This window comes from Microtus pennsylvanicus, chromosome 11 (genome assembly GCF_037038515.1).
Source record: "Microtus pennsylvanicus isolate mMicPen1 chromosome 11, mMicPen1.hap1, whole genome shotgun sequence".
NCBI classification, from domain to species: Eukaryota; Metazoa; Chordata; class Mammalia; order Rodentia; family Cricetidae; genus Microtus; species Microtus pennsylvanicus.
Window position 1 is genome coordinate 63,450,307 of NC_134589.1, and position 27,081 is coordinate 63,477,387.

General features: G+C 48.3%; 1 protein-coding gene across 2 annotated transcripts; it reads left to right on the forward strand.

Moving 5' to 3' along the window:
* The first annotated feature begins 393 nt into the window (after nt 1–393).
* On the forward strand, nt 394–26,942 carry Faxdc2 (fatty acid hydroxylase domain containing 2). 2 transcript variants are annotated; one of them, XM_075992531.1, is made up of 9 exons: nt 394–540; nt 13,511–13,558; nt 15,984–16,075; nt 16,169–16,272; nt 18,714–18,835; nt 23,446–23,651; nt 24,054–24,159; nt 24,404–24,570; nt 25,414–26,942. In XM_075992531.1, the coding sequence occupies exons 2-9, from the start codon at nt 13,511–13,513 to the stop codon at nt 25,604–25,606; spliced, it is 1,038 nt and encodes a 345-aa protein (XP_075848646.1). In that variant the 5' UTR covers nt 394–540; the 3' UTR covers nt 25,607–26,942. The 2 variants fall into 2 exon arrangements, with proteins under 2 accessions (XP_075848646.1, XP_075848647.1); XM_075992532.1 differs by having other exon boundaries at nt 396–540; nt 23,545–23,651.
* The last annotated feature ends 139 nt before the right edge of the window (nt 26,943–27,081 follow it).

Genomic DNA, 27,081 nt, shown 5'->3' on the forward strand with positions numbered 1-27,081 from the left:
AAACAAAAAATTAAGTACATACACTATGTATTTCTACATATTTTTAAAAGAGGGAGGAAGAAGGGAGGGAGAAGGGACTAAAGCTAATCCGTCAGACCTCTGATCTGAAGAATCTTTGGATAACTGTGTGCCATCGTCTACTACCCACACCTTTGCCTCAGCCTGTCTTCCGTGTGTTAACATGTTCTAAAATTGGAGAAGGCAAAAAAAAAAAAAGTGCAATGGGGAGCAGAGTCTGGACCCGTGCCCTGTTTCCTTGCGCTGTCCTCTCTGATTAAGGACAAGTCCTTCCAAAAGAAAGGCATCTGTTTCCAGCCCACGCAGACCTAAACTTTTTCTCATCACGTGCCTGGCCAGAGCCAGTCGGCAGCCCTGTAATGCGATCACCAGGGCCAGCCTCCCGACCCACCCAAGCAGAGCGGGGTGACAATAAGGTTAGCCTACTGAGCTACGCTGCAGCCACAGAAAAACAGAAAAGCGCTCTACAGGCTAGACCTGTGGCTCGGAGACAGAGACGCTTGGGAACGGCCCTCTGCAGAGGTGAGCAGGGAACTGTTGGGAGGGGACTATTTGGGAAAGCCAGGATACATCACATCCCGCTCTGCCATCAGCCTGTCCTCTCCCCCTCCTCCGCAGGTGAAGTGTGCCTGGGTTGTTCCCTACCTGTTCCTCAGAGTCAGCACCTCCTACCCATGTCTGCACCTTCCGTCTCCTCCCTAAGGTTGCTTTTCTCAAAACTGACGTAGTTCTAATGAACCGGGGCTACTTCCAAAGCTGCTAGGGGAACAGCTCCCAAAACGGAAGTGAAACTGGAAGAGACTGCAGGGAGACAACCCTCGTCCTAGAAGGACGCGGCGAACTGCCGCACTCTTGAGTCTCTGGAAGGATGCGTGGGCTGTGAGCTGGTCAGCCAGGTCAAGGCGCCTTCAGTGCAACAGTGGCGTCAAGTTTAGGACGGATGATCAGAACGTCCGATAGTCCAAAGGAAGGACTCCCACCAAAGCCGCTGGTGAGAGATGGAGCAGCGGAGAAGTGCTGAGGGTGTGTGTGTGTGTGTGTGTGTGTGTGTGTGTGTGTGTGTGTGTGTGTGTGTGTGTGTGTGTCCTAGGTGCTTAAGCCAGGCGAGACAGGATGCTGCCGCGTGGGAGTTGCTGTCAGTTTTTCTTGCAATTCCAAACAGATGTCACTGGCTGTGACAGATCAAGTCAATTTGATAAACTAAATACCAAGAGGGTCTCCTGCTGCCTTTACCCAGCAAGTCACTAGCAGGAAGGAAGGGCATAGAAGTGCTCACCCACAAGCCCCGGGGCATTCTGAGAGCCAAAAACAAAACAAAAAATACTTTTCTTACTTGGGGCCCTGTGTTCATTTATTCAGCAAGTGCGTCCTGAATGTGGGCTGGATGCCAAGCTTGTGTCTGGTGCTTTGACACCACTACAGACACAGCAGGCATACACTGGCTGTGGGTGATAGAACTCAGGGTCTTCCCGATGCTAAACCAATGCTCTACAGTCAAGCCACGGCCGTTTTTCTTTTCTTTCTTTCTTTCTTTTTTTTCATTTAGTTTTATTTTGAGACAAGGTTTTGCCAAGTTGTCCAGGATGACTATGAACTGTGATTTTCCTGCTTTGGGATCCAAAGTAGGTGGATTCCAGAGGTACACAACCACACCCAGCTGGCCAGACATTCTTAAAGGACACTGCCCAAGGCGAGTCTCACCTTCCAGAGAGCGCTTCAACTCCTTTCTTCAATATCAGCCACCTTTTCCTCTAGCTCTTCTCAGACCAGGGCTGCTGTTGCTCTTGTGAGCCCTCTTCTGCAGAAGTGCTCACCTAGGCTGCTGCTCCTGAGGCCGGTTACTGGCCAGGAGGCCCTCTTGACTGGCTGGCTCTTCTCTGGGATGCAAACAGCCTGCACAGAGGCTGGGGGTTGGCACAGCGCCATGTCAGTTGCTGGTTCTCTCATCGCCCCATTTGCGAAACAGAATTTCTTTTTTTTCCTTTTTTTTAATATTTACTTATTTATTCATTATGCACACAATATTCTGTCTGTGTGTCTGCAGGCCAGAAGAGGGCACCAGACCTTATTACAGATGGTTGTGAGCCACCATGTGGTTGCTGGGAATTGAACTCAGGACCTTTGGAAGAGCAGGCAGTGCTCTTAACCACTGAGCCATCTCTCCAGCCCAAAACAGAATTTCTTAAAGATCATGCAGCCTGAGAGAAAATGTTAAGAAGCTTGGCTTCCACTGGAGCCTTGTAGGGTTTGCAGTGAATCACTTTAAAAACCATTTCTGGCCAAGCAGTGGCGGGGCACACCTTTAATCCTAGCACTCGGGGGGCAGAAGCAAGCAGATCTCTGTGAGTTCGAGGCCAGCCTGGTCTACAGAGCGAGTTCCAGATCAAGCCAGGACTACACAGAGAATGCTACCTCAAGTCATTCCTGTACAGAGTTTCTATGCAGTTCAAATTCGGCCCTCTACAGATGTTGACTTTTTTTTTTTTTTTGTTGTTGTTTGGTTGTTTGTTTTGCTTTGTTTTCTGAGACAGGTTCTTACCGGTAGTACGAGCCTCAAACTCATTAGGCAAGGCTACCTTAGAACACCTGACTCCTGCCCCGCCCTACCACACCCAGCTTGTTTTTGTTCTCTAACATGAGATGCCAGTACTGCCTGACCTGGAACTTACTGGATAGCCCAAGCTAGTCTGAAACTCTTCCAGTCTTCCCACCTCAGCCTCCCTTGAGGTATGAGGCAAGGCCAGTAATTTTGTTGAGACTGTTATTGCTTTGTTTTGTTTTGTTATTGCCTGTAAGAGTAAGTTATTAGGCCCGGTGTGATGGCACACACCTGTGACCCCGGCACTCAGGATGAGGTTGGCCTGGGCTACGAGGAGCCTATTGCAAAGACAAAGCTGGATGCGGTGCTGTGCATCCATGATCCCAGCACTCATAAGTGGAGGCAGAGGAGTCAGTTCAAGACTTGGGCTGTCACTGCACCTCCCCAGAGGAAGGGACAGAAGGAACAGGACGGGCCCCTGGGGGCCAGCCCACAAGCAGTCTTCCGTTGTCCTTCTAGTTTTCTGTTTGTTTGTTTGGACCTGAGCTCTGTAGCACCCACGTCGGACAGCTTCAGAGGAATCCAACGCCCTCTTCTGGCCTCCACAGGCATTATTTTCACATAAGGAAACCATGCACCCATACATATATGTAATTAAAAATAAAAAGAAAGTCTAGTGTAGTGGGGCACGCCTTTAATCCCTTAATCCCAGCACTTGAGAGGCAGAGGCAGGCAGTTTGAGGCCAGCCTGGTTCTTGTCTACAGAGCAAGTTCCAAGACAGCCATGACTACACAGAGAAACTCCATCTTGAATACAAACAAACAAAAAGTGTAAAAATGACTAAAATAAGAGACGTAAAACTTGGAACTTACTTGATTAGTAAAGGCGCTCATAGTCGAGCCCGACCCCAGAATCCGCAAGGTAGAAGGAGAGAACTGACTCCGAAAGTTGCCCTCTGACCTCCACGTGTGCGCTGTGGCCTGCACGTGCGCGTACACACACGTACACACACAAATATGTTAGTTAAAATGTAATAGAGCATTTTAATATAAATGATATCCACTTAAACAGGACAGCACACACCATAACTACATAAGCCATGCTGCGGGGAGACCACTCTGTGGGCAGAAAGAAAGATTTGTTGGGGATCAAGCGGGGCAGAGGGAAAAACAAACGGTTGATAAGGCAGCGTCCTTTAGCAGGGTGGGGACCTGAGCTGCTACAGAGGTAGCTGACCTTTGGGGGGAAGGTTAAGGTTAACACAGCCCTGGAGGATTAAGGGTGGTTCCTAGCAAACAGGTGTTAAATTGGGAGCACAGCCCCCAGCCCCTGGCATTTATTCCAGCCTCCCTGGCCAGGGAGTTGCTTTGCTCCAAATCCCAGCACGCCAGGTCCTGACACCCCCCCCCCCCCCCCCCGCCAGAGGGTCAGGACTACTCCCACAGGGTATTTAAGTGACCACCCAGAGGAGAAACACGTGGTTTTGGGATCCGCATGGGCTCCCTGCCAAGCGCTCGGCCATCCACCCGAGAGCATCTTAATAAAAAGATGGGCATTTTGATTTGGTTTGATTTGACCTAACTGGATTTCTTGCGCCTGTGGAGCTGCCCTTTCCTTATTAATTTTACTTAACAATAGGGGCCCCTTAAAATATCTGTTTTTAGAAGCCAGGTGTTGGCGCACACCTTTAATCCCAGCACTTGGGAGGCAGAGGCAGGTGGATCTCAGAGTTCAAGGCCATCCTGGTCTACCAAGTGTGTTCCCGGACAGCTACGGCTGCACAGAGAAACCCTGGGGGTGGGGGTGGGGGCGCTGTTTTTCTAGTAAACAGAAACCTCCCTTTAGGCTTGGCAATCATTTGTTTACATTATCATCACCCCAGCTAGTCCTTAGATTCTTAAGACATAATTTTTCTAAATTGAGTTTGTTTGTTTGTTTGTTTAAATTAGCCAGCACAGCTCCCACCATCTGCTCTCTATACACCAATGCTAAAAGTATTAAATTTGGAAAAATTGCAAGCCTAGTTCTCTAGAATCATCTTGGCCGGGTGGTGGTCCCACGCACTTGCCTTTAACTAATCCCAGTACTCGGGTAGGAGAGGCGAGTGGACGTCTGTGAGTTCAAGGTCAGCCTGGTCTACAAGAGCGAGTCCCGGGACAGGCACCAAAGCTGCTACAAAGAAACCCTGTCTCGAAAAACCAAAAAAAAAAAAAAAAAAAAAAAAAAAAAAAAAAAAAAAGCGAGTTCCTGGACAGGCTCCTAAGCTACTCAGAGAAACCCGTCTCTAAAAACCAATACCAGAAACCTCAGTTTTTAGTGCATATTATTGTGCCTTGTCCTCTCTTTCCAGAACGTGTCCTATACCCTAAATGGTGCTCACTCTTCTAAACACTGTGTCCGGAAAAGTTAGATAAAACTATTTTGTAAATTACGAACAAGGAATGTCTTTCTTTAAATTTAAAGGGTCTTGCTTGTCCCAGACCTCAAACCTGATAAGCCACTCCTGACCTTGAAGGTCTTTTGTTTGTTTTATCTTTGTTTTTGTTTTTCCAATTTGGTTTGTGTTTTTGAAACAGGGTTTCTCTGTGAAGCTCTGGTTGTCCTGGAACTCACTCTGTAGACTAGGCTGGCCTCACCCTCAGAGAGCTGCCCACCTCGGCCTCCCAAGTGCTTGCCATACCCTGGCTTGTTTGTTTTTTTGTTTTTGTTTGTTTGTTTTTAATGTGTATTTGAGCTTGTGGGGGTGTGCAGGAGGACGACCTTGTGTCCAGCTCATCTTCTACCTTGTGAGACACAGGGTCTCTCTTATCTTTCAGCATTGTTTGTATACCCCAGGCTGGCTTCTGGGGATTTCACTGTCCCTCCCTGTCTCCAGGGCTGCAGATGTGCACTGTTGTGTCTGGCTTTTAGGTGGATTCTAGCAATCTGAATTCAGGTCATTACATTTGAGCAGCAAGCAGTTTGCCGGCTGAACTTAAACGTGTGATCCTCCTGCCTCTGCTTCCTAAGTGCTGGGATTATAGACATTTGCCACTACACCCAATATACACAATACCAGGGCTGGAATACAGGATTTAAGGCCCTCAACCCCTGAACACACAACATTGCTTGACACACAACACACCAGCCCTGACACACAACATTGCTTGAACAAAATGATGAACACGCTAGAGAAGCATGCTCTTTGCTAATGCAACACACACTAGTGCATTGCTCATGGCCAGCAGGCCCGTCTCCCGCGCACCTTTCAGTACGGGACATTCACCCTTGCCTTCAAGAAGTTCTATACTTGGTCAGATGGTACGATAAACACCGAATTCAAGTTCTGCCACTAAATCTCTGTCAAATTGGAGTCCAACTTGGATCTTCCTGGGCTCCTACTGGATCCCTAATCCATTTGATCACCAGGAAAAGGAATCAGATGAGATGCAGGGGCTACCAAAGACAGAGTACATCAAAGCATTCTTTAGGAGAGATGGTAGACTTGAACACTCTAAAGAGTGCAATGCCAGAGAGACCACTGTGCTGATGGATATTTTTAGCCAGGCTTTGTTTCTATTTCTTAAAGTCTTCAGACAAGTGGACAGGGGCTGTTTCCTGACCAGGTGATTGGCAGGCCCCACTTGGATTAACTCTTATTTATTTGTTTGTTTGCTTTTCAAGACAGGGTTTCTCTGTGTAGCTTTGGAGCCTGTCCTGGAACTAGCTCTTGTAGTCCAGGCTGGCCCCAAACTCACAGAGATCCGCCTGCCTCTGCCACCCTAGTGCTGGGATTAAAGGTATGCACCACCACCACCTGGCAATAATTTTTTTTTTAACTTAAAAGTAAAGAAAAATAATTTAGCCATCAAGAAGAAGAGAGGAAACATTTTTAAACAGAGATGTTGCTGGTTATGGTGGCATATTCCTTTAATCCCAGCACTCAGGAGGCAGAGGCAGGAGAATCTCTGTGAGTTCCAGGTCACATAGAGCTACATAGTTAAGCCTATCTCAAAAAAAGAAAAAAAAAAGAAAAAGAAAAGAAAGAAAGAAAAAGAAAGAAAGAAGAAAAGAAATTTTAAATATTTATAAATATTATAATTTTATTTGTCAAAATTCCTCATTTGAACTGAATTGTTGACAAACAATGTAAAGGCATTCTGTGTTCGAGGGCCCCCAGCTTCCTTCCTTCCCTGGGAGCCTGTCCCTAGAAACTTTCTCTGCCCTCATAAAATTAAAATTTGTTTGTACCAGGCAGAGTAGGGTTCAGGAAGCAAAGTGCTTGACATAAATACCATGAAATATGCCTCATCCTCAGGGACTCTGGTACCCGGTCACCGCCAGCCACAGTTCGTGGGTGCATTGGCATAGCTCAACAAAAACCAGCACGTTAGGAAACCCTTGCAGGTCGGTAGATAAACTCCACTGCTCTCATAGCCCAGGGCCTTCCCACACAGGAGGAAAGCCTTAGCCGTTGTCCTGAAGTGTGTCTGCCCGAGTCCAGCCTCAGCACTTCCTCTTCCCTCTCTCCCAGCAGTGCCTGGTTCCCCAAACTCAGCTCTGCCTCTTAAATGACCATAGCTGCCACAGCCCCAGGGATGGGGGTCTCAGTAGCCATCGGCACCCCAGAGAGTCCGCTTCTATCCAAATGTAATTTAGGCCCTGTGATAACCTCTCCCCTGGGTCCTTCCTTCTGTTTTCCCCATCTCGGAACCACCATCCTCGCAAATGATGGTGTCAACTTTGATAGATTCCATCTGGGGGAGACCCTGGGACTTGTCTTCCTGTTTGGGCTTTTTTTAAAACCAAACATAGTGGTCTCCAGTCATCCCATCCCTCTTACTGAGAATGATAGGGTTCTCCTTGTCTCGGTTTTGATTTGTCCACTCCCTACTGACGAACAATTAAGTTGTCCCTTCCTTCCTTCTCTCCTTCCTTGTGAGTGGAATAGTGGAGATTAAATTCAGGATCTCATATATAGGAGAAATGCTCTGTTATTGAGCTGCACCCCACACTCCCTTTATTTTTTTAAAAAAAAAAAAGCATTGCTTTTTTCTAGAATAAAGTCATTTTATTTTAATTAACTCACAAATAAAACACTACACAGCTGGCTCAAAGAAGCCAAACACTTGGACATTCCAACTCTACAAATCTCAGTGACTCCCAAACAGTGGCACTGCCTTCGGTGGCCACTGAAGCAACGGAGCTGTTACTAATGAGGTTTGGTTTGCGCTCACACTTCCGCTACCAATCAATCAGGCTCCTACCCTAAAGGAACTCGTCCATCAGAGCTTCCCTTCCATTTCTTCAGTTTGACAGAAGGTTTCCGTTCCTGGTCAGGCTAACCTTGCATCTGAAAGTCTACGCTGCCTCAGCACCCCATTGAATCCAAGTCCTTGCAGATTGCTGCTCTGCCAGCCAGGCTCCCTGGTAAGGGATGTCAGGCTTTCTGGGTTCAGCAGCACTGCCACTGCAGAGGTTCAAGACTCACTATGCCTGGCTCGTTTTTTATATACAGAATTTCGTATACGAGATTATGTTAGAGAACAAAAACATCTGAAGAAGTGCAATGGAGGCATGCATGCGGTGCAGACTATACATGAAGGAAATCACTGGTGCATCTAAGATAAATTTATAATAAGAAGTGCACTCACAGACACACATCATACAGACACACACAAAAATATATACATTAAAAAAAAAACTGGAGGGACTGAGCGATGGCTCAACAGTTAAGAGCACTGGCTGCCCTTGGAGAGGACCTAGGTTTGGTTCCCAGCACACACACCCATGGTGGCTCACAACCGTCCCTAATTCCAGTTCCAGGGAATCTGACACACTCTTCTACACTACATGGGCACCGGACATGCAAAATATTCATACACATAAAACAATCTTAAAAGATATTTTAAAAAAACTGATTTCAGTTGCATCCCACGAAAAGCTTCCAGAGAGGAGAGCTGTGTCCTCAGAGTGCGCTGTGTCTCCATGGAAACTGAAAATGTCAGGAAGGAATATCTCCAATGGTAGTCACCACATTCACACAGCTGAATCTTACATCTATCTTGTAAGGTCTCCTGTAGCTTTGGCGGCCAACAAACTCCCTAACTAACTGAAGATGACCTTGAACTACCAATCCTAGATGAGCACTCTACCCACTCGGCTACACTACCCCCTTTAAATCTTGACTGAAGCCACAGATGGGGCCTGGCTAAAGCTCAGACTCCACTGTATACACTAAAACCCAGTCTGGGTCACTCGAGGCAGTACACACATGTAACCCCAGTGCTCGGGAGGCTGAAGCCAGACAGAGTTTGTAGCAAGCCATCTGAAGGAACCAGCTCTCTGTGGGCTTGGAGGCGTATGTCTAAGGGTGGGGAGAACCCTGGGCACTCAAGGGCTTCTGCCCCCTCAGCAGTTTCTTAGCACCGGTCCACTTATTTTTTGAGGGTTTTTTTTTTCTTTTTTTTTTTTTTTGGTTTTTCGAGACAGGGTTTCTCTGTGGCTTTGGAGCCTGTCCTGGAACTAGTTCTGTAGATCAGGCTGGTCTCGAATTCACAGAGATCCGCCTGCCTCTGCCTCCCGAGTGCTTTTAAGTCATTTATTAATTCATCATTTTTTGAAAAAGATTTATGGGAGCTCAGATGTTAAGAGCACTGGCTGCTCTTCCAGAGGAGCTGAGTTCAATTCCCAGCAACCACATGGCGGCTCACAACTATCCGCAATGAGATATCGTACCCTCTTCTGGCCTGCAGGCAGAACACTGTATACACAATAAATAAAGAAATCTTTAAAAAAGAAGGAAAGCTTGAAAAGGATTTGTTTGCTTTTAATTATTTGCTTCTCTGTGGGCATGCATGCCCACAGGCGTGGGAGGATCAGAAGAGGGCTCCTCCAGCGCCGGAGTAGCAGGCCCCTGTGCCAGCAAGCTCTGGCTGGACAGCTCAGTCATCTCTTCAGCCCCAGTTTTCAATATTTGCTTGTTTGTTTACTTATTTATTTGTTTATTGGTTTTTCGAGACAGGCTTTACCAGTAGCTACGGAGCCAGTCCTGGAACTCACTCTATAGACCAGGCTGGCCTTGAACTCACAGAGGTCCACTTGCCTCTGCCTCTGTTGGGATTAAAGGTGTGCGCCACCACTGCCCAGAAGTTTTTAATTTTTTGAGACAGAGTTTTACTGTGTCCAGGCTGGCATGGAATTCACTATGCAGACCAGACTGTCCTTGACACTGACCCTCAGTCTCTCAAGTGTTGGGAAGACAGGTGTGTCTCACCTAGCCACTAGCTTGACTCTTCTGAAGGAGATTTTTGTTTTTTTTTTTTTTTTTTTTTTTTAAATATATTTATTTATTTATTATATATACAGTGTTCTGTCTGTGTGTATGTCTGCAGGCCAGAAATGGGCACCAGCCCTTATTACAGATGGTTGTGAGCCACCATGTGGTTGCTGGGAATTGAACTCAGGACCTTTGGAAGAGCAGGCAATGCTCTTAACCTCTGAGCCATCTCTCCAGCCCCTGAAGGAGATTTTTGGAAAGAATGGGCCTCTACGCCTAAATTGAAGGTTGGCCTTGGTCCACACCTCCAGGATTTGCCACAGCCCCGTCAGTCTGCAGTGAGTCCTTCACAAAAGCTTCCGGAAGGTGTGGATGAACTCTGGAAGGTCAAAGGCCACAGCTCACAAGCTCTTGGTGAAGATAATGGCGCTGATTAGCTGGGGAGGATGTTGAGGGAAGACTCTGACTTCCCTGTGTGGTGTTGCAAGAGTCCTGGAAGCTCAAAGAACAAACACTCCAAACCTACCTCCCGCCTCCTCCGGAGTGAGAGGGTCATCCTGTCTGTGTTGGTCACCTCATACTGCCTGACAGCACCAGAGAGAAAACTGTGAGCCAGGGCTATGCTGCAGCAGCCAACTCGACACCGACCCCCACCCGGCAGCTTGAAGTGTTTGTCACGAGACTCAGTCCAGAAGTTCCCACACTCCTGCCGCCCTGCGCTTCACTTTTTCAGATGCCCAGGCAGCAAACTATGGGGCTGGGAAGGACCTACCTTACTCAGAGTCCTGGTGGGGTGTGAAGGGAGTTTCTCTGGCCTTCCCTGTTCATTTGGGGACAAGACCAGACCAGGGTAGAATCACAGAGCCTTCTCAGGTCAACAGGAAAAAAACAAAACAAAACAGTGACTTAAAGGAAAAACGCCTGGGTTGGGGATGTGGTTCAGATAGAGAGGGCTCACCTAGCAAAAATGAAACCCTGCGTTTGACCCCAACACTGCACAAACTAAGGGTGGTGGCTTCTGCCTGGAATCCCAGTCCGAGGGTGACAAAGGCAGGAGGAACAGAAGTTCAAGGTTTGTTTAGTGCTGTCTCAAGCTACTAAAGCCCTGCCTCAAAAGCCTCGCTCACATTCCTGCTAGATGCCAGTTTGTTGACGTGATGGCCAGATGCATCTACCTCAGCTTTGGACCAAGGCTTCAGTCCTGTAGTGCCATTGAAGAGGGTCCCCAAGGCTTCCTATGGCATAGATACGACTCTGCAAGGTCCTATCACCAGCTCCCTCATCCCTGCATGGCACCTTCAGGAGAGCTCCCCAATGGGCGGTGGATAAGCAGCCCAGAAGCCTACCCCACGTCAAGCATCCTCGTTGCCCTTTGTCTAGGTTCCTCCCCTTGTTCCACTTCGGGTTAGGAGACCTGAAATCCCTGCAGCTGAGTATGGCTCCAGACAACAGGGTGGGCACCGGGTTGAGGGGTGACCTATTCCTCTGGGCGGGTCTGCTAGCCTTGTAACTAGCTGAATCAGACTGTGCTGATTCAGAGACGAGACAAGGAGAAATGGCTCCCTAGTTTTCAGTGAGAGTTGGTGTGTGCCCAAGTGTGTATATATGACTGTGGAGTCCGCAGTTGAAGTCGGGTGTCTTCCTCAACTGCTCTTCACCTTATTATTACTGTGTAGCCTGGCTGCCTCCCAATATTGTAATTAAAAGTTAAAGGCATACACCACCATGCCAGACTATCCACCTTTGTTTTTGAAGCAGAATCACTCAGGATTTTTCTGGTTCAGTTAGACTGGCCGCCCGGCCAATGAGCCCCAGATGTACGTTTGTCCTTGCCACCCCAGCACTGAGATGACAACTGTGTACCATCACACCTGGGTCCAACTGAAACTTTCTTACAAGCTGGGCCTTGGTGGTGCACACCTTTAATCCCAGCACTTGGGAAGCAGAGGCAGGCGGATCTCTGTGAGTTCAAGGCCAGCCTGGTTGACAGAAGAGTGAGTTCCAGGATGGCCTGGGCTATACAGAGAAACCTAGTTTCAAAAAAAAAAAATTGCATTAAAAAAAAAAGCCGGAGCCGGGCGGTGGTGGTGCACGCCTTTAATCCCAGCACTTGGGAGGCAGAGGCAGGCGGATCTCTGTGAGTTCGAGACCAGCCTGGTCTATAAGAGCTAGTTCCAGGACAAGCTCCAAAACCACAGAGAAACCCTGTCTCGAAAAACCAAAAAAAAAAAAAAAAAAAAAAAAGCCGGGTGGTGGTGGCGTACACCTTTAGTCCCAGCATAGCGGAGGCAGAAGGAGGCGGATCTGTGAGTTCGAGGCCAGCCTGGTTGACAGGCACCAAAGCTACAGAGAAACCTTGTCTCAAAAATACACACACACACAAAAAAAAAACCGAAAACAAAACAAAACTTTCTTTCTCTGGGCTCTGGGGGCTGGAGAGATGGCTCAGAGGTTAAGAGCACTGGCTGCTCTTCCAAAGGTCCTGAGTTCAATTCCCGGCAACCACATGGTGGCTCACAACCATCTGTAATGGGGTCTGGTGCCCTCTTCTGGTGTGCAGGCACACATGCAGACAGATCACTGTATATATAATAAATAAATGAATAAATCTTTAAAAATAAGCAAACGAAACTCTCTTCCTCTGAACCCCAGGATTACAGTTATTCCTGCATTGCCTTGCCTACTGTTGGGGTTAAAAATCAGAGCTTCCTAAGTACCACACGCCTGTGCCTGTCACTAAGCCAGCCTCGTGTTCCATTTTCACAGTAGCTGTCCTAGCCAGTGACAGCTCTGTCATAAAACAAACAGGATAGTCATTAGCCAGGCTGGGGGCAAATCATGGCAGGCAGGCACCAGACCCTGAGGGCCTCTCGCATGCCCTCACAGTCCCAGGCTGACCCCTCCCAGAGAACAGTGACTCCTAGTCAGCTACTGAGAAGAACGCCTGTACACTCCTAATTAAAGAGGATAAAACAACCAAGAAGTGCAATCAAGAGAAAGGGCAGGGCTGGAGAGGTGGCTCGGACGATAAGAGTGGTCCTCGCTTTCAAGAGGCCCCAGAAACCATTCTTTGTCCCACAATGACCTGTAGCTCCACCTCCAGTTACTCTGTGAGGCACCCTCTTCAGGTCTCCACAGGGACCTGCATTCATGTGCAGTACCTATGACAGAAAAAAAACCCACCTAAACGTAATCTAATGTATGATTGTTTTGCCTGCAAACACACACACACACACACGCACACACACACACACACACACACACACACACACGCACGCACGCACGCACGCACGCACGCACGCACATATGCACTGCATGCATGCCTGGTACCTAAGGAGGCCAGAAGAGGCACCAGATCTCTTGGAACTGGAGTTACAGATGGGTTTGAACCATCATGTGGGTGCTGAGAACTGAACCTGGGCCTTCTGCAAGAGCAACCAGGGCTCTCCACTGCTGAGCCGTCTCTTCCAGCCCCTCAAATCAGTTCTGAATGAAGCTCTGCCTTTGCTGCTGGATATTGTCACATTCTTTGTCTCTGCCCCTTCTTTTCTGGATGTTTTCTAGCTATTTAACTGTTTATTTTCCCAGCATAAATTTTAGGATCAGTTTGTCTGGTGCCAGCCTTGTCTTCTTCCACTGCCCCCTCTTCAGTGGCATGTGATAAGGACTCCAAAACACGTTCTTTATTTTCCAGATGACAGGAGATATGGAGAGCCCAAGACGCCAGGAGAAGTCCAACCAGGTAGGCATGTGCTCTCCCACTGTGCTGGTTAAAGGGAGCGCCCCCCCCCAGGGCTCCATTGTCTCCCATTCCCTTTTGTTCTTTGAGATAAAGTCCTTCTACAGAGCCCTGGCTGGCCTCGAACTAGCTTTGTAAACCAGGCTGACCCCAGACTCAAAGATCTGCCTGCTCTGTCTCTGCTGTGATGAAAGGTGTGTGCCACCACCACCTGGCTCTATGATGTTTCCTATACACTTCAGGGCTTTAGGGATGGCTGCTCCAATGTGATGTTCTCATTTTAGTGCTCAGGAGAGAGCACCCTGAGCTTTGGAACCTGCCATTTGTTCAACTGCTGTAGAAACAACAGAGCTGCTGTGCAGAGAGGTGGAGGGACCTTTCTTGACCCAGCCCAGCTCTGCACTGCTCCCTGCACCCCAAGGGGACCGTTGACCTTTATCTGCCTTGCTGCAGAGAAAGGAACTGCACCTGAAAGAATCCAACCCTGTACATTGAATTTAGCCTTTCTTCTGATTTTTTAAAGGATTTCTTTTATTCTGTATGTCTGAGTATGTGCCACCATGCCCAGCTCTGAAATTCAACTTCCATTGACTAAGTCAATTTATTGAATCCAAAAGTTTAAGAATCCCACAACTGGCTGGGTAGTAGTGGCGCACGCCTTTAATCCAAGCACTTGAGAAGCAGAAGCTGGTAGATCTCTGTAAGTTCGAGGCCAGCCTGGTTTTCATAGGGAGTTCCAGGCCAGCAAGAGGTATATAATGAGACCCTATCTCAAAAAAACAAAAGAACCCAAAAAACAAACAAGCAAAAAAAACCCAAATAAACAAACAAACAAAAAGATAGATTCCCCTAACAGTCCAGAAAGTTGCTGAATTGTCCTCAGAACACATAAGGGACTCACTAGAATAATCCAAAGAAGCTTGTCAAAGTTAGGGTGATGAGTGTCAGAGAACAAGTCTTGGGCTGGGGAGATGTCTTGGTCAGTAAAGTACTTGCCATGTAAACATGAGGACCTGAGTTCAATCCCCAGAAGGGATGTAAAAGTTGGGTACCACAGCATGTATTTTTAATCCCAGCTCTGAGGAGGTAAACAAAGTCTGAGACCTCGGGCTTGCTGGCCAGTCAGCCAAGCCTCATCAGTGAGCTTCGGGTCCCAGGGAAGAGTTTCTGTTGCAAAAGTGAACAGCTCCTGTGGATCAGTACCCAAGGTTGGCATCTGGTGTGTGCGTATGTATACACACACACACACACACACACAGAGAGAGAGAGAGAGAGAGAGAGAGAGAGAGAGAGAGAGAGAGAGAGAGAGAGAGAGAGAGAGAGAACAGGTTCTTATTGGTCTGGGGCAGTCCAGTCTAGACAGAGGGCAGGTAGAGAAAGATATTGAAGAGCGGGAAAAGGGAGACAAGAGAGCACTTTCCTGAGTCTGGCCCTGACGGGCATGTGTACCCTCAGTGGCCATGAAGAGGACTTTATCTTTTGATGGAGAGTAGAATGGACAGGGCAAAGAGCTGACTTGAAGATTCAGGTTTCCGGGAATGGGCCAACAGAAACCATATGCCCCTCAGGTCTTACCCTGGTAGAAGGTAGAGTCCTCTTAGGTCAACTTCCTCAACGCTCCATACCTGCCCCATTGATTAGCTGGAGTGAGGCCACATCATAGGACCTACTGCCTCCATTATGTCCTCTGTTTTTGTTGTTTTTTTGAGACAAGGTTTCTCTGTGTAGATTTGGATGATAAGGAACTCACTCTGTAGACTAGGTTGGCCTCAAACTCACAGAGCTCTACCTGCCTCTGCCTCCCAAGTGCTGGGATATAAGGTGTGCGCCTCTATTACCCAGTCAATTATGTCCTCTGAAGGAATATAAGGAGAGCCCAGCTAGGTTTAGGAGGAGTGTGGTGTGACATTTGTCATTCATGTCTACTGTGTACAAGGAATGTTGGTGTCCCACTGCGAGAGGCCCGAGACCCTGCTATTTGCTCTTGGTGCCTTCTGTGACCTCTAGTTAAGAGAATTTTTTGGAGATTCTGTAAGAGTTGAGTGGTTGTCTAGGCAAACCTTGAATTCTTGGCCTTCCTGCCTCCACCTCCCAAGAGCTGGGATTACAGTTGTGTGCCACCATCCCTGACTATACTGAAAAGGGACACTGAGTGGCTCTTTCCCTTTGCCAAGAGGTCTGATGACATACACATGGCCCAGCTGTTAAATGCCTTTCCTATCCAGATCTGGGCGGCAACATTGCTCAACAGTTTCTCTGGAGTTGGGGCAATCCTATTCCCTCCCCCAGTCTAAGAGTTCTGGTTTTCACAAACACACTCAGATACAGCCCAGGGCCGTTAGGTGGGAAGGACCTTCCACCCACAGAGAAAGGTCATCAAGCTGCTCCTAGCAGGAGCCGACAGGCCTGACACGCTCCACTCCTGCAGGAGGGACACATCTGGGGCTCCATGAGGAGGACGGCTCTCATCCTGGGCTCTGGGCTGCTCTTGTCTGTAGCCTTCTGGAACTCAGTCACATGGTAAGTGTGCCCCAGATCTTTGGGGTGAAAGGCGCGGCATGAACGAGCTGGCTTTCCAGTCTTCCTGGACATGTAAATGTTTTTCCTTCCAAGGCATCTTCAGAGATTTTGGGGTGCTTCTGGCTACTTTTGGCAGACCCAGTGGGAGAAACTGCTGTCCACATTTGAAGGCAACGAGTGGCTCTTATTCTTTATAGGTGAGGTTGCAGCCAGAAGGCTGTGTGTGTTGTACTCCACTCTCGTTCTTTCCCACACCGCTCTATTATCATTTATTGCTACTGTTGTTATATTATTATCATATTTACTTCACCTGCATGTGGAGGTCAGAGGACAACCTGCGGGAGTTGGTTCTCTCCTTCTACCATGTGGTCCTGGGAGTTGAACTCAGGTTGTCAGGCTTGCCGCAAGCGCCTTGACCTGCTGCTCTATCTTATGGGCCCCGTCTGGAAATGTCGCACTGGCTGTTCTGAAACTCAATTTGTAGACCAGGCTATCTCTGAACTCACAGAGATCCTCCTGCCTCTGTTTCCTGGGTGCTGGGATTGCAGCACACAACACTATCTGCCCAATCTGCTGTTTTAACCAAGGTTTTTGCTGAATGCTTGTAGCCATCTTGTCACACGAGCAAGGGCTTAATATTCTAAGGTGCCGGGTCTGTTCTGTCATGTGAAAGACTCTTCCTTAGTTCACTACCTACTAATGGACATTTCGGCTACTTTAGGTGTTTCCTAACCCTGTCAAGAAAAACCAAAAATGAAAAAAACAAAACCAAAAATCAAAAAACATAAATCAAACTATTTACTTACTTTATATGTGTGCGTGCGTGCCTCATGCGTGCACCATGCTCATACCGGAGCTGGGAGGTTTACTTACTTTGTGTGTGTGTGTGTGTGTGTGTGTGTGTGTGTGTGTGTGTGTGTGATCGTGCGTGCCTCATGTGTGTCTGTGCACCATGTTCATACAGGACCTGGGAGGTCAGAAGAAGGTATTGATTTCCCTGGAACTGGAGTTACAAATGGTTGTGAGCCACCATGTGGGGAGTGGCAATTGAACCTTGGTCCTCTAGAAGAGCAACCAGTGATCTTAACTGCTAAGCTTCCCCCTCTCTAGCCCCCAGATTTTCCTGTGACTTTGATTTTTTGAGACAGGGTTTCTTTGTGTAGCCCTGGCTGTCCTGGAATTCGCTTGTACACCAGGCTGACCTTGAACTCACAGAGATCCGCCTACCTCTGGGATTACACGCCTGCACCACACTGCCCGGCTTTTCTTGTTATTCCTGAAGATCATGTATCAGCACGTCTATGCATAACCCTTCGTGTATTTGCATTCTATCTTTTTCTTTTTCACTTCAAAGTCTTCCCAACTATCCCGCAGAATGGGTCTACCAGTGGTCTTCTCACCCTGGCCAAGTCCTTCCTATATCCCTCCTACCCCAGGGGAAGGAAAGCACTAGAGGAAGGGGACAGAGACAGAGCTCAGTGAAAGTGTGTCCTTCAGGAGTCCCAATCCAAGAAGAGGCCACAGCAGTTGGGCAGCTCCGCTGTGTCCCTCGGGTGACTGCTGAATGGATGACATCCCTTGGATGACATGAGAATGTGGGAGGTGAAACAGAGCCAGACGAATGTGTCTTCGTCAGTGTTGTCTTAATTTTTACTTATTATTATTGTGTGTGATGTGGGCGGGGACATGCACATGTCACAGTCCGTGTGTGGAGGTCAGAGGACAAATCAGGCTTATCTAGCAAGAGCTTTACCCACTAAGCCACCAAGGTCTATGTTTCTTCTTCTTGGCATAGGGTTTCATGTATCCCAGGATGTCCAAGAATGGCCTATGACCCTTGAGCTTCCGAGCCTCCTGCCTTCGATCAGTATTTTCTAAAATTGTTTTCTTTTTTGAGACAGGGTTTCTCTGTGTAAACAGTCCTGAAACTCACTCTGTAGACCAGGCTGTCCTCAAACTCATAGAGATCCACCTGCCTCTGCCTCCCAGTTGCTGGGATTGACGGCGTGCGCCACCACAGTCCGGCTTCTAGAATATTTTATAGAGCATCAGCACTGGGGACAATGGATCAGGCAAATCGCTTCAGCATCCAAATAGCAACACGTGTGAGAACAAAAGGGCACACCAGCAGTAACTGTGCTGAGAGGGTACAGCAGAAACACTTATTATCCCAGCAGCACTGAGGCAGGGGGATTGCCATGAGTTTGGGGTCTGTCTGGACTATACAAGAGTTTCAAACTAGACTAGGATAGAGTAAGACCGTGTCTCAAAACAAGTAAAAAACAAAACCCCAAACCCCAGGTATGTACACTTTTAATCCCAGTATTTGAGAGGCAGAGGCAGGGGAGAAATCTATTATAATAGAGTTCAAAGTCAGCCTGGACTATGCAGTGAGACCCTGTCTCAAACACACACATACACACACACACACACACACACACACACACACACACACACACACACACACACACAGAGGGGGAAGCACAGACACACGGACAGACAAGACAGAACAGATAGTGACTTTTCCAGGTTCCATAGTTGGGACAGTCACCAGGCAGGGGACAGGTCCATTCAGGGGTTCATTCAGTTCCACTGTGTGACCTGGGGCTGCTCTAACTCCCTCTGCTCCCTGCCTCAGGGGCTGCCCTCGTGCCTGCACTGTGCTTCTGGGGCTTCAATGGCCTTCTACTGGTGGTGGACACAACAGGGAAACCCACCTTCATCTCCCGCTACCGCATCCAACTGGGCAAGAATGAGCCGGTAAGTGTCACTGCTGCTCTGAGTGCTGAGAATGCAGGAACCAGTCAGGGCAAGACAAAGACTTACCTTAGAGGCGACCCAAATCCAGAAGGTTAAAGAGAAGGAAACTGGGTGTGTGTGCATGCTTGGTAGGTAGAGTGCTTGTCTAGCCCAGGAAAAGCCCTGGGTTCCATCACCAGTGCACACGTGCATGCGTGCAGCATTCAGGGAAGTGGAGGCAGGAAGATTAGAAATTCAAGGTCGTCCTTGGCTACATAGGAAGTCTGAAGGTATCAAGGTACATGAGACCCTGTCTACAAGAAAAGGCCAGTGACATGGTACAGCAAGTAAGGGCATCTCCTGCCAATCCCGAAGACCTAAGCTTGATCCCTGGAACTCCACAGTGTCAGAAGAGAACCAGCTTCATTTATTCTGGGCTCAGAGGCATCTACACACACACACACACAAAACCAAAAAAATATCAAATGGAAAGGCCACTCAGCCAGTAGCCAGTCTAGACCAATGTCCTGGTCTCCTTATTCCCACCACAGGCTGCTTCATGATACCTTGCTTAGCATATTAGGAAAAGGAATGACTGCCTCCACCTGGGCTGGGCTGTCTCCGAGATGCCAGCAGCACTTTACCCAGGGCACTGAGACCATGGATCTGAAACCAGACATCTACTGTCCCAAGGGAGTCATCCCCAGGGTGGCTGGGGATGGTGCAGACTCTGGGTGTATAAGGTGGTCGTTTTAGCAAATCCTTTTTATTTTAATGTTTTTTTTGAGACTGGGTCTCCGTGTAGCCCTGGTTGTCCTGGAACTCACTATATAGACCAGGCTGGCCTCGAACTCAGAGATCTGCCTGCCTCTGCCTCCCGAGAGCTGGGATTAAAGGCATAAGCCACCATCATCCAAGGCAACCAGTATAGTGTGTGTTGTCAAGACAACCCCAGTAAGGCAGGAACAGCCCCAGCACTTGCTCACTGTAGGGGTTCAATCACCACACTGCAGTCTGGACCAGCCTTCCCCGTGTTCTGACAACCTGCAGAGACGATCTTACACAACAGGACAGAGGCTGATTCTGAAAACAAACTGTTCCCTCAGCCCCACCCAAACCCTGTCCTGGCAGTTGGCTCTTAATCTGCCCAGGTGCCCGGTGAGTCACTTCTGCTCTCAAGGCAGTCTGCCCAGCCTGGCACCAAAGGCAGTAGGGTTGAAAGGAGTCCTGATGGAGTCCTCTGAAGTGGTCTCCTCCTGAGATGGCAGCTGCCAGAAAGCTGGGAGGGCTTCCTGCAGCTTACTCTGGCAGAACAGACTGGAGCCCTCTGTGTCCGTATTAGTAGGCCTGCTGTCTCCAAAGCAGCCACCACTGACTCATGCCTTCATCTTTGAGGCTGAGCACTGTGAACACTGACCTTCATGTTAGATAAGGCTTTGCCATGGGCCCTGGGTAGGACATGAGATGGACCAGAACTTCTTTCTTCTTTCCTACCCCAAACAAGGTTGGCCTCCAACTTGCAATGCAGCTGATGATGGTAACTCCTGATCTTCCTCCCACCACCTCACCGGGTTATCCTGCACCCAGGGCTCCAAGGATACTCCAAGGGAAGGCACTCTACCCACTGACACGCATCTCAGCCCCACCCTGGGCCTTTCTAGCTCCAGGGCTCCAACGGATCCTCCCCAATCTACAGCTCTGAATGTCACGTGGCACCTAGAAACCTTCCTATAGGCAGTGACAGGAGAGCAGTAGGCGGGGCTGGAGGTGGGGGAACTGGTCAAGTTTTAACTTTCCAGGCTCCAGAGGCAGGGAGAGCTCAACCTATCACTCCAAGGCCAGCACAGCTGTTTCAGACTTTCTGAGGACACTTCAGGAAGGACCTTGGGAAAGTCTAGTCTCTGGCTAGCTGTAGGAGGTGCTCTTCTCTTTTTCTTGTCCCGTCTTTTTTTTTTTTTTTTGGGGGGGGGGTGTTCTCAAGACAGGGTTCTCTGTGTAACAGTCCTGGTTATCCTAGCACTTGCTTTGTAGACCAGGCTGGCCTTGAATTCACTGAGATCTAACTGCCTGTGCCCCCCAAGAGTTGGGATTAAAGGTGTGCACCACCACCACTGGGCTCAGAGGTGCCGACTTAACAGGATCCCAGGAACAGATGACAAAGGGAGCTGAGGGTGGCAGGCATTCCTAGGATCCCAGCCTGCTCAGAGACACCCCTATCTCCTCCTTGTCTATGGACACCTCTGCCCTCCCAACTCCTCCTTCCTAGTCTGGACCCCACTGTACTGAGGAAATGGAATGAAATCCCATGCTCAGATCCCATAGCGCTGGGTCTCACGCTCTGTCCTGGGTTGTGCCTTCCATGTGTCCTGGCTCCTGTCCTTTTTGACCCAGGAAATGGCTTCAGCATTCTTCCCTCTTTCTTACTACTCTGTCTCTCTCCCAACCCATTTATTTTTTCTCTGCATTATCAAATAAATGCTTTGCTTGTTCCAACTCTAAAATTAAAACACAAACCTTGGCTGGGTGTGTTGACACACACCTAGAATCCCAGCATCTGAGTAGGAGGCAGGAAAATAGATTTTTAAAAATATGTACGGGTGCTTTGCCTGCTGTATGTCTGTGTACCACACATACCCAGAGTTCAGGACAGGTTATCGGATTGACAGTCTGGAGCTGCCACATGCATGGAGGAAATCAAACAGGGTCCTCTGTAAAAACAGTGTTCCTTACCACTCAGTCTTTTCCCCAGCCCCGCCCACTTACCAAAAATACACACTGCCACCTGTTATGCTCCCCATTGAGGGCAAGCACTCTGATAGATCCATCTACACACTCAGAGCTGTCTATACTATCCCAGTCTACACACTCAGAGCTGTCTATACTATCCTAGTCTACACACTCAGAGCTGTCTATACTATCCCAGTCTACACACTCAGAGCTGTCTATACTATCCCAGTCTACACACTCAGAGCTGTCTATACCGCCCCAGTCTACACACTCAGAGCTGTCTATATTACCCCAGTCTACACACTCAGAGCTGTCTATACTATCCCAGTCTACACACTCAGAGCTGTCTATACCGCCCCAGTCTACACACTCAGAGCTGTCTATACCGTCCCAGTCTACACACTCAGAACTGTCTATACTATCCTAGTCTACACACTCAGAGCTGTCTATATTACCCCAGTCTACACACTCAGAGCTGTCTATACTATCCCAGTCTACACACTCAGAGCTGTCTATACTATCCCAGTCTACACACTCAGAGCTGTCTATACTATCCCAGTCTACACACTCAGAGCTGTCTATATTACCCCAGTCTACACACTCAGAGCTGTCTATACCGCCCCAGTCTACACACTCAGAGCTGTCTATACTATCCCAGTCTACACACTCAGAGCTGTCTATACTATCCCAGTCTACACACTCAGAGCTGTCTATATTACCCCAGTCTACACACTCAGAGCTGTCTATACCATCTCAGTCATCTTTGCAGCCCCTCAACTAGCTATGCAGTCTCTGTTCTTCCTCTTGGCTGTTTTTCTTCCCCAAGCATTTGTTTATTATTTTTTTAAAGGTAATCATTTTTTTTATTTATTATACAATATTCTGTCTGTATGCCTGAAGGCCAGAAGAGGGCGCCAGACCTCTTTACAGATGGTTGTGAGCCACCATGTGGTTGCTGGGAATTGAACTCAGGACCTTTGGAAGAGCAGGCAATGCTCTTAACCACTGGGCCATCTCTCCAGCCCCCCAAGCATTTAATAGTAAGAGAGTTTTAAACAGAGAGAAATGTAGGAAAAATATAGACTCATCTACATAGTTCAGAGTCAACCATTTAAACTGTATAACTTTCTCCAAATTGTTCCAAGTTTGAGACAATGGATGACTATTTTTTCTAGTCTTCTGCTGCCTCATTCCTGTTTCTGTCAGCCCAATTCTCAGGTCATATATTCCCAACAGTGATCCTGCAGACACCGGGGCACTAGGTGGAGGCTGCCATTTAGGCAGACAATCCAAAGCAACCATTCAGTCTTTTCTCCTGGGACAAGTTTGTCATCTGCTCAGCCTCTCTGGGTCGGCCACAATAGAGCAAGCTGAGGTTGGGGACCAGCCCATGCTGTCCTCACACCCATGCAGATGCCTTGTTCCCTTTGTGAAGCTCGGCAGTCCAGCTAGCTCTGAGGTCACATAGACCTCTTCTGGAATGCTTCAAGATGGCTGAGCCTGTTAGGCAGTGGTGGCGCACGCCTTTAACCCCAACACTCAGGAGGCAGAGACAGGTGGATCTCTATGAGTTTGAAATCTTGAAATACAAACAAGAACAAAAACAAACAGCCGAGCCCACCATCGCTGCTTATCTCTCCGTGTTTAACTGGTATTTGTTTCATTGTCCCTGTAGAGCAAGCACAGCACTAGGTGTTCTATGGGCCAGAACTCAGCAGTGGTGGACCCTGGCCCACAGAGCATGTGTTCTGGCGGGACATTCTCGAGGACAGAACTGTACCATTCAGCATTGCCAGCCCACCTATGGACTACCCCAGTGACTCCTAGAAGCCTACCCTGAGCAGGTTAGGTAGAAACCTACTTCTCATGTGTGCCCCCTCCCCACTCCTTCTGTCCTCCGGCAGGTTGACCCCGTGAAGTTGCGTCAGTCTATCTGCACAGTTCTTTTCAACCAGACTATGATTTCTCTTCCCATGCTGGTCATCTTCTATCCTTTCTTCAAGTGGAGGCGAGACCCCTGCTGCCAAGAGCTTCCCACCTTTCACTGGTTCCTTGTGGAGTTGGCCTTTTTCACCCTCGTGGAGGAAATCCTGTTCTACTACTCACACCGGTGAGCTATGTGCACAGCTGGCCTCACCCTGGCACAGCTCCCTGGTCAGTAGTCACTAAACCGTGTGGTCTCTGTCCTCAGGCCCTACTCCAAAATCGCTAGACACACAACTGATTCTCCAACTTGACACAATGCCAAGGGAAGGGAAAGCTGCCGTTAGTATGAGAGAATGGGTCAGTTCCCATCCACTTTCAGATAGTCCTTTCTAGACATCAGTTTACTTTACCACTGGGGTTGTCAGGCAACTTAGGTCAGCCTCATCATCCAGTCAGACTAGAGGCAAGGAGTAGATGCCAGCTCCACAGACGTAAACCTCATTCTCACCTTTCTTTTCTGATGATCTATCTGCTCAGGAGGGAGAAGGGTGAGCTGGCAATTACCAACTATAAATTATCTTTCCAGGCTCCTTCACCACCCAACGTTGTACAAGAAAATTCACAAGAAACATCACGAATGGACAGCACCCATTGGTGTGATCTCGATTTATGCCCACCCTATAGAACATGTGGTAAATACAGCCCCAGGAGTCCCAGAAGTGGAGGCTGGTAGTTCCCTGCCCTTTTATTTTTTTTCTTCCCACTGAATAGCTGCCATCTCTTGGCTGTGCCAGGTGCCCACTGTGTTCTTATTCTCCCCAACAACCTTTTACACACTGACTCTGCTGAAGAGGAAGTGAAACTAACTTGAGCTATCTAATCAGGGCAGAGTGAACGTCCAGCTGGCTCTCTCCAGGACCATCCTTTTTCTTACAGGTTTCCAACATGTTGCCAGTTATGGTGGGTCCACTAGCAATGGGCTCTCATCTGTCCTCCATCACTGTGTGGTTGTCCCTTGCTCTCATCATCACCACTATCTCGCACTGTGGTTACCATCTGCCCTTCCTGCCTTCACCTGAGTTCCATGACTACCACCATCTCAAGTAAGCCAACAGCACCCTTTCTCAATTCTTGTCTCTGTGGGCAGTGCTGTCTCCATCTAAATGTGAGCCAGTCAGGGAGTATACCTGACTACAGGAAGATGCTGACTAGGTAGGGCCACCATCTTTTTTCCTGACATCAGGTTTCTTCTTGCAGTTCATGTTAACCATTATTTGGGTTTTGGGTTTGCTGAATCTCTCGAGCTTTAAATCATCTCAGAACCTATGTACTTAAAAACTCGGCACACTTATGGAATGTGGGCTCTTTTCTTGGTTTTGAGTTTTTTTTCTTTTTGTCAGGGTGGGGGTGAGGGTTCGAGACAGGGCTTCTCTGTAGCTTTGGAGCCTGTCCTGAAACTAGCTCTTATAGACCAGGTTGGCCTTGAATTCACCAAGATCCACCTGCCTCTGCCTCTCAAGTCCTGGGATTAAAGGCGTGCGCCACCACAGCCTGGCTTGAGTTTTTTTTTTTTTTTAAGTAATCATGCATCATACCCAGAAGAGGGCTGGCAGGCTCTTGCCTAGCATGTGCAAGACCCAGGGTTCAGTTCTCCAGTTCAGAAATAATCACACAGTGGTTCACAACTTTAATCCTAGCACTGAGGAAGTTGAGGCAGAAATAGTGTCAGTTTAAAGCCAGCTGCACATAGTGAATTTCAGTTGAGTTTGGTGAAACTGTCTCAAGAACAATAACAAAACCCTAAACTACCTTCCAACAGACTTCAAATGCTCCAGGCTCTACTGTTACAGCTGGGCAACATGGTGATGCTAAGCATGGGAAAGGAGGGCTGAGAGAAGCACAGCTTCCCAACAGTTTCAAATGGGAGATTCTCTTCCCTCCTTCAGGTTCAACCAGTGCTATGGGGTACTGGGAGTGCTGGATCACCTGCATGGGACTGACATCATCTTTAAGCAGACCAAGGCCTATGAGAGACATGTCCTCCTGCTGGGCTTCACCCCACTTTCAGAGAGCATCCCTGATCCTCCCAAGAAGATGGAGAGTTTGCTTGGACCATCCCAACTGTTCCCTCACAAGTAGAAGGTGTGGAGACTGCCTGGGAGCCATGATGCCTCCTTTTGCTACCATACTCTAAGGACTGTACCATTAAGGTACAGGAAAAATACAAGCTTCCTGCCAGGACAAGGCCATGAAAGGGTGGATATGAGCTTCCCCCAAACTACTTCTCATGTTACCTAGGGCCCAGGAGTTGACTTAGGGAAAAAGAAATAGCTATTTGGGTTGGAGGACAGTCAAAGGAAAGTCACCAAGAACCTGGTGGTCTCCTTTGGTCCTCTGCTCCAATTCCCACACTTGGCTCCCCCGGGGGACAATGGGCTGACAGTAGGACTGGAAGATTACCAATTAAAAAAACTTTTCTTATACCCAAAGCCAGGGCACCCTGGTAGTCACAGGTCAAATGCGTTGATATGCTAGATGCGGTCCCCGCTTCCCACCATGAAAGCATTGAGATACTTTTGCTCTCCAAAGATACAAATTGCTTAGAAGGGACAACAGCCTACAAGAGCTTCTCAACGCGATGTGCATCCTGGCCCGTGCTTTAACCTGTTTTAAACTGAGGCTGATCTCATGTGGGAGAGGACCCAAGTCAGTGCTCTCTAATCCCCCAAAAATCTCCCCCCAACAAATACCCTGAGAACACACGGTTCAATCTTTAAATGGTAAATCAACGGTGAGCTATAGCAGCAGGGTTTCTTCTCCTGACAGCTCGTCACTGGGAACCCTGGGATCCCAAGAACTTGGCAACTGTTAAGGTGGATCTGGAAGGCTGCCACCATTACCATTTGTTAAATCTCTGCACAACTGTGCCAGTCCTACATGTTCAGTTCAAGGTTAGTCAAGACTCCTTATTGTAGATTAAATATACCTTAAAAAAAATCCACACAACACAGTACAGCGGTTTGCACTGTAGTTCACAGCTGCTCTGGAGATCCAGTTCACAGCCAGCCTAGACAAACGCAGCAAAACATCAATGTCCGGTAAGCCAGTTCTCCAAAACAGGGCTTCATCCCATGATGCTGAGGCCAACACAAGACTGGGTCAGCTGCCAACCTAGCACTTTGCCGGCAGTCCCAGCCTCCTCTGGCCTTGGTAACCTGTGCTCTTGGATTCCTTCAAATACAAACCCACTCCTCCACTTTACCCCCATCGCTGGATGACAGCCATTCCCTTTCTCATGAGCAATACTCTCTGCAGTATCATCCAAGGGGGCAGGGCCAATTAAAAATTGAAGATGATGAAGTACTGTCAAGAGTACATGGCCTGTCTCTATAAGGCCTAATATTGGTGAATAAGGTCTTAAATTCTTCATAAAAGCGTGACAAAGCATGTAAATAAAGTCTCTATAAAACTCTAACAGATTGTGTTGGCCCCTCCCCATACACACACTGTAAAGCACTAGAAAGTAAAGCCCCACAACTGAGGAGCCAGCTGACAAGGCCATCCCTAATGACTGAGGTGAGCATGGCTCACCTGGCAATCTACAGAAGGCCATT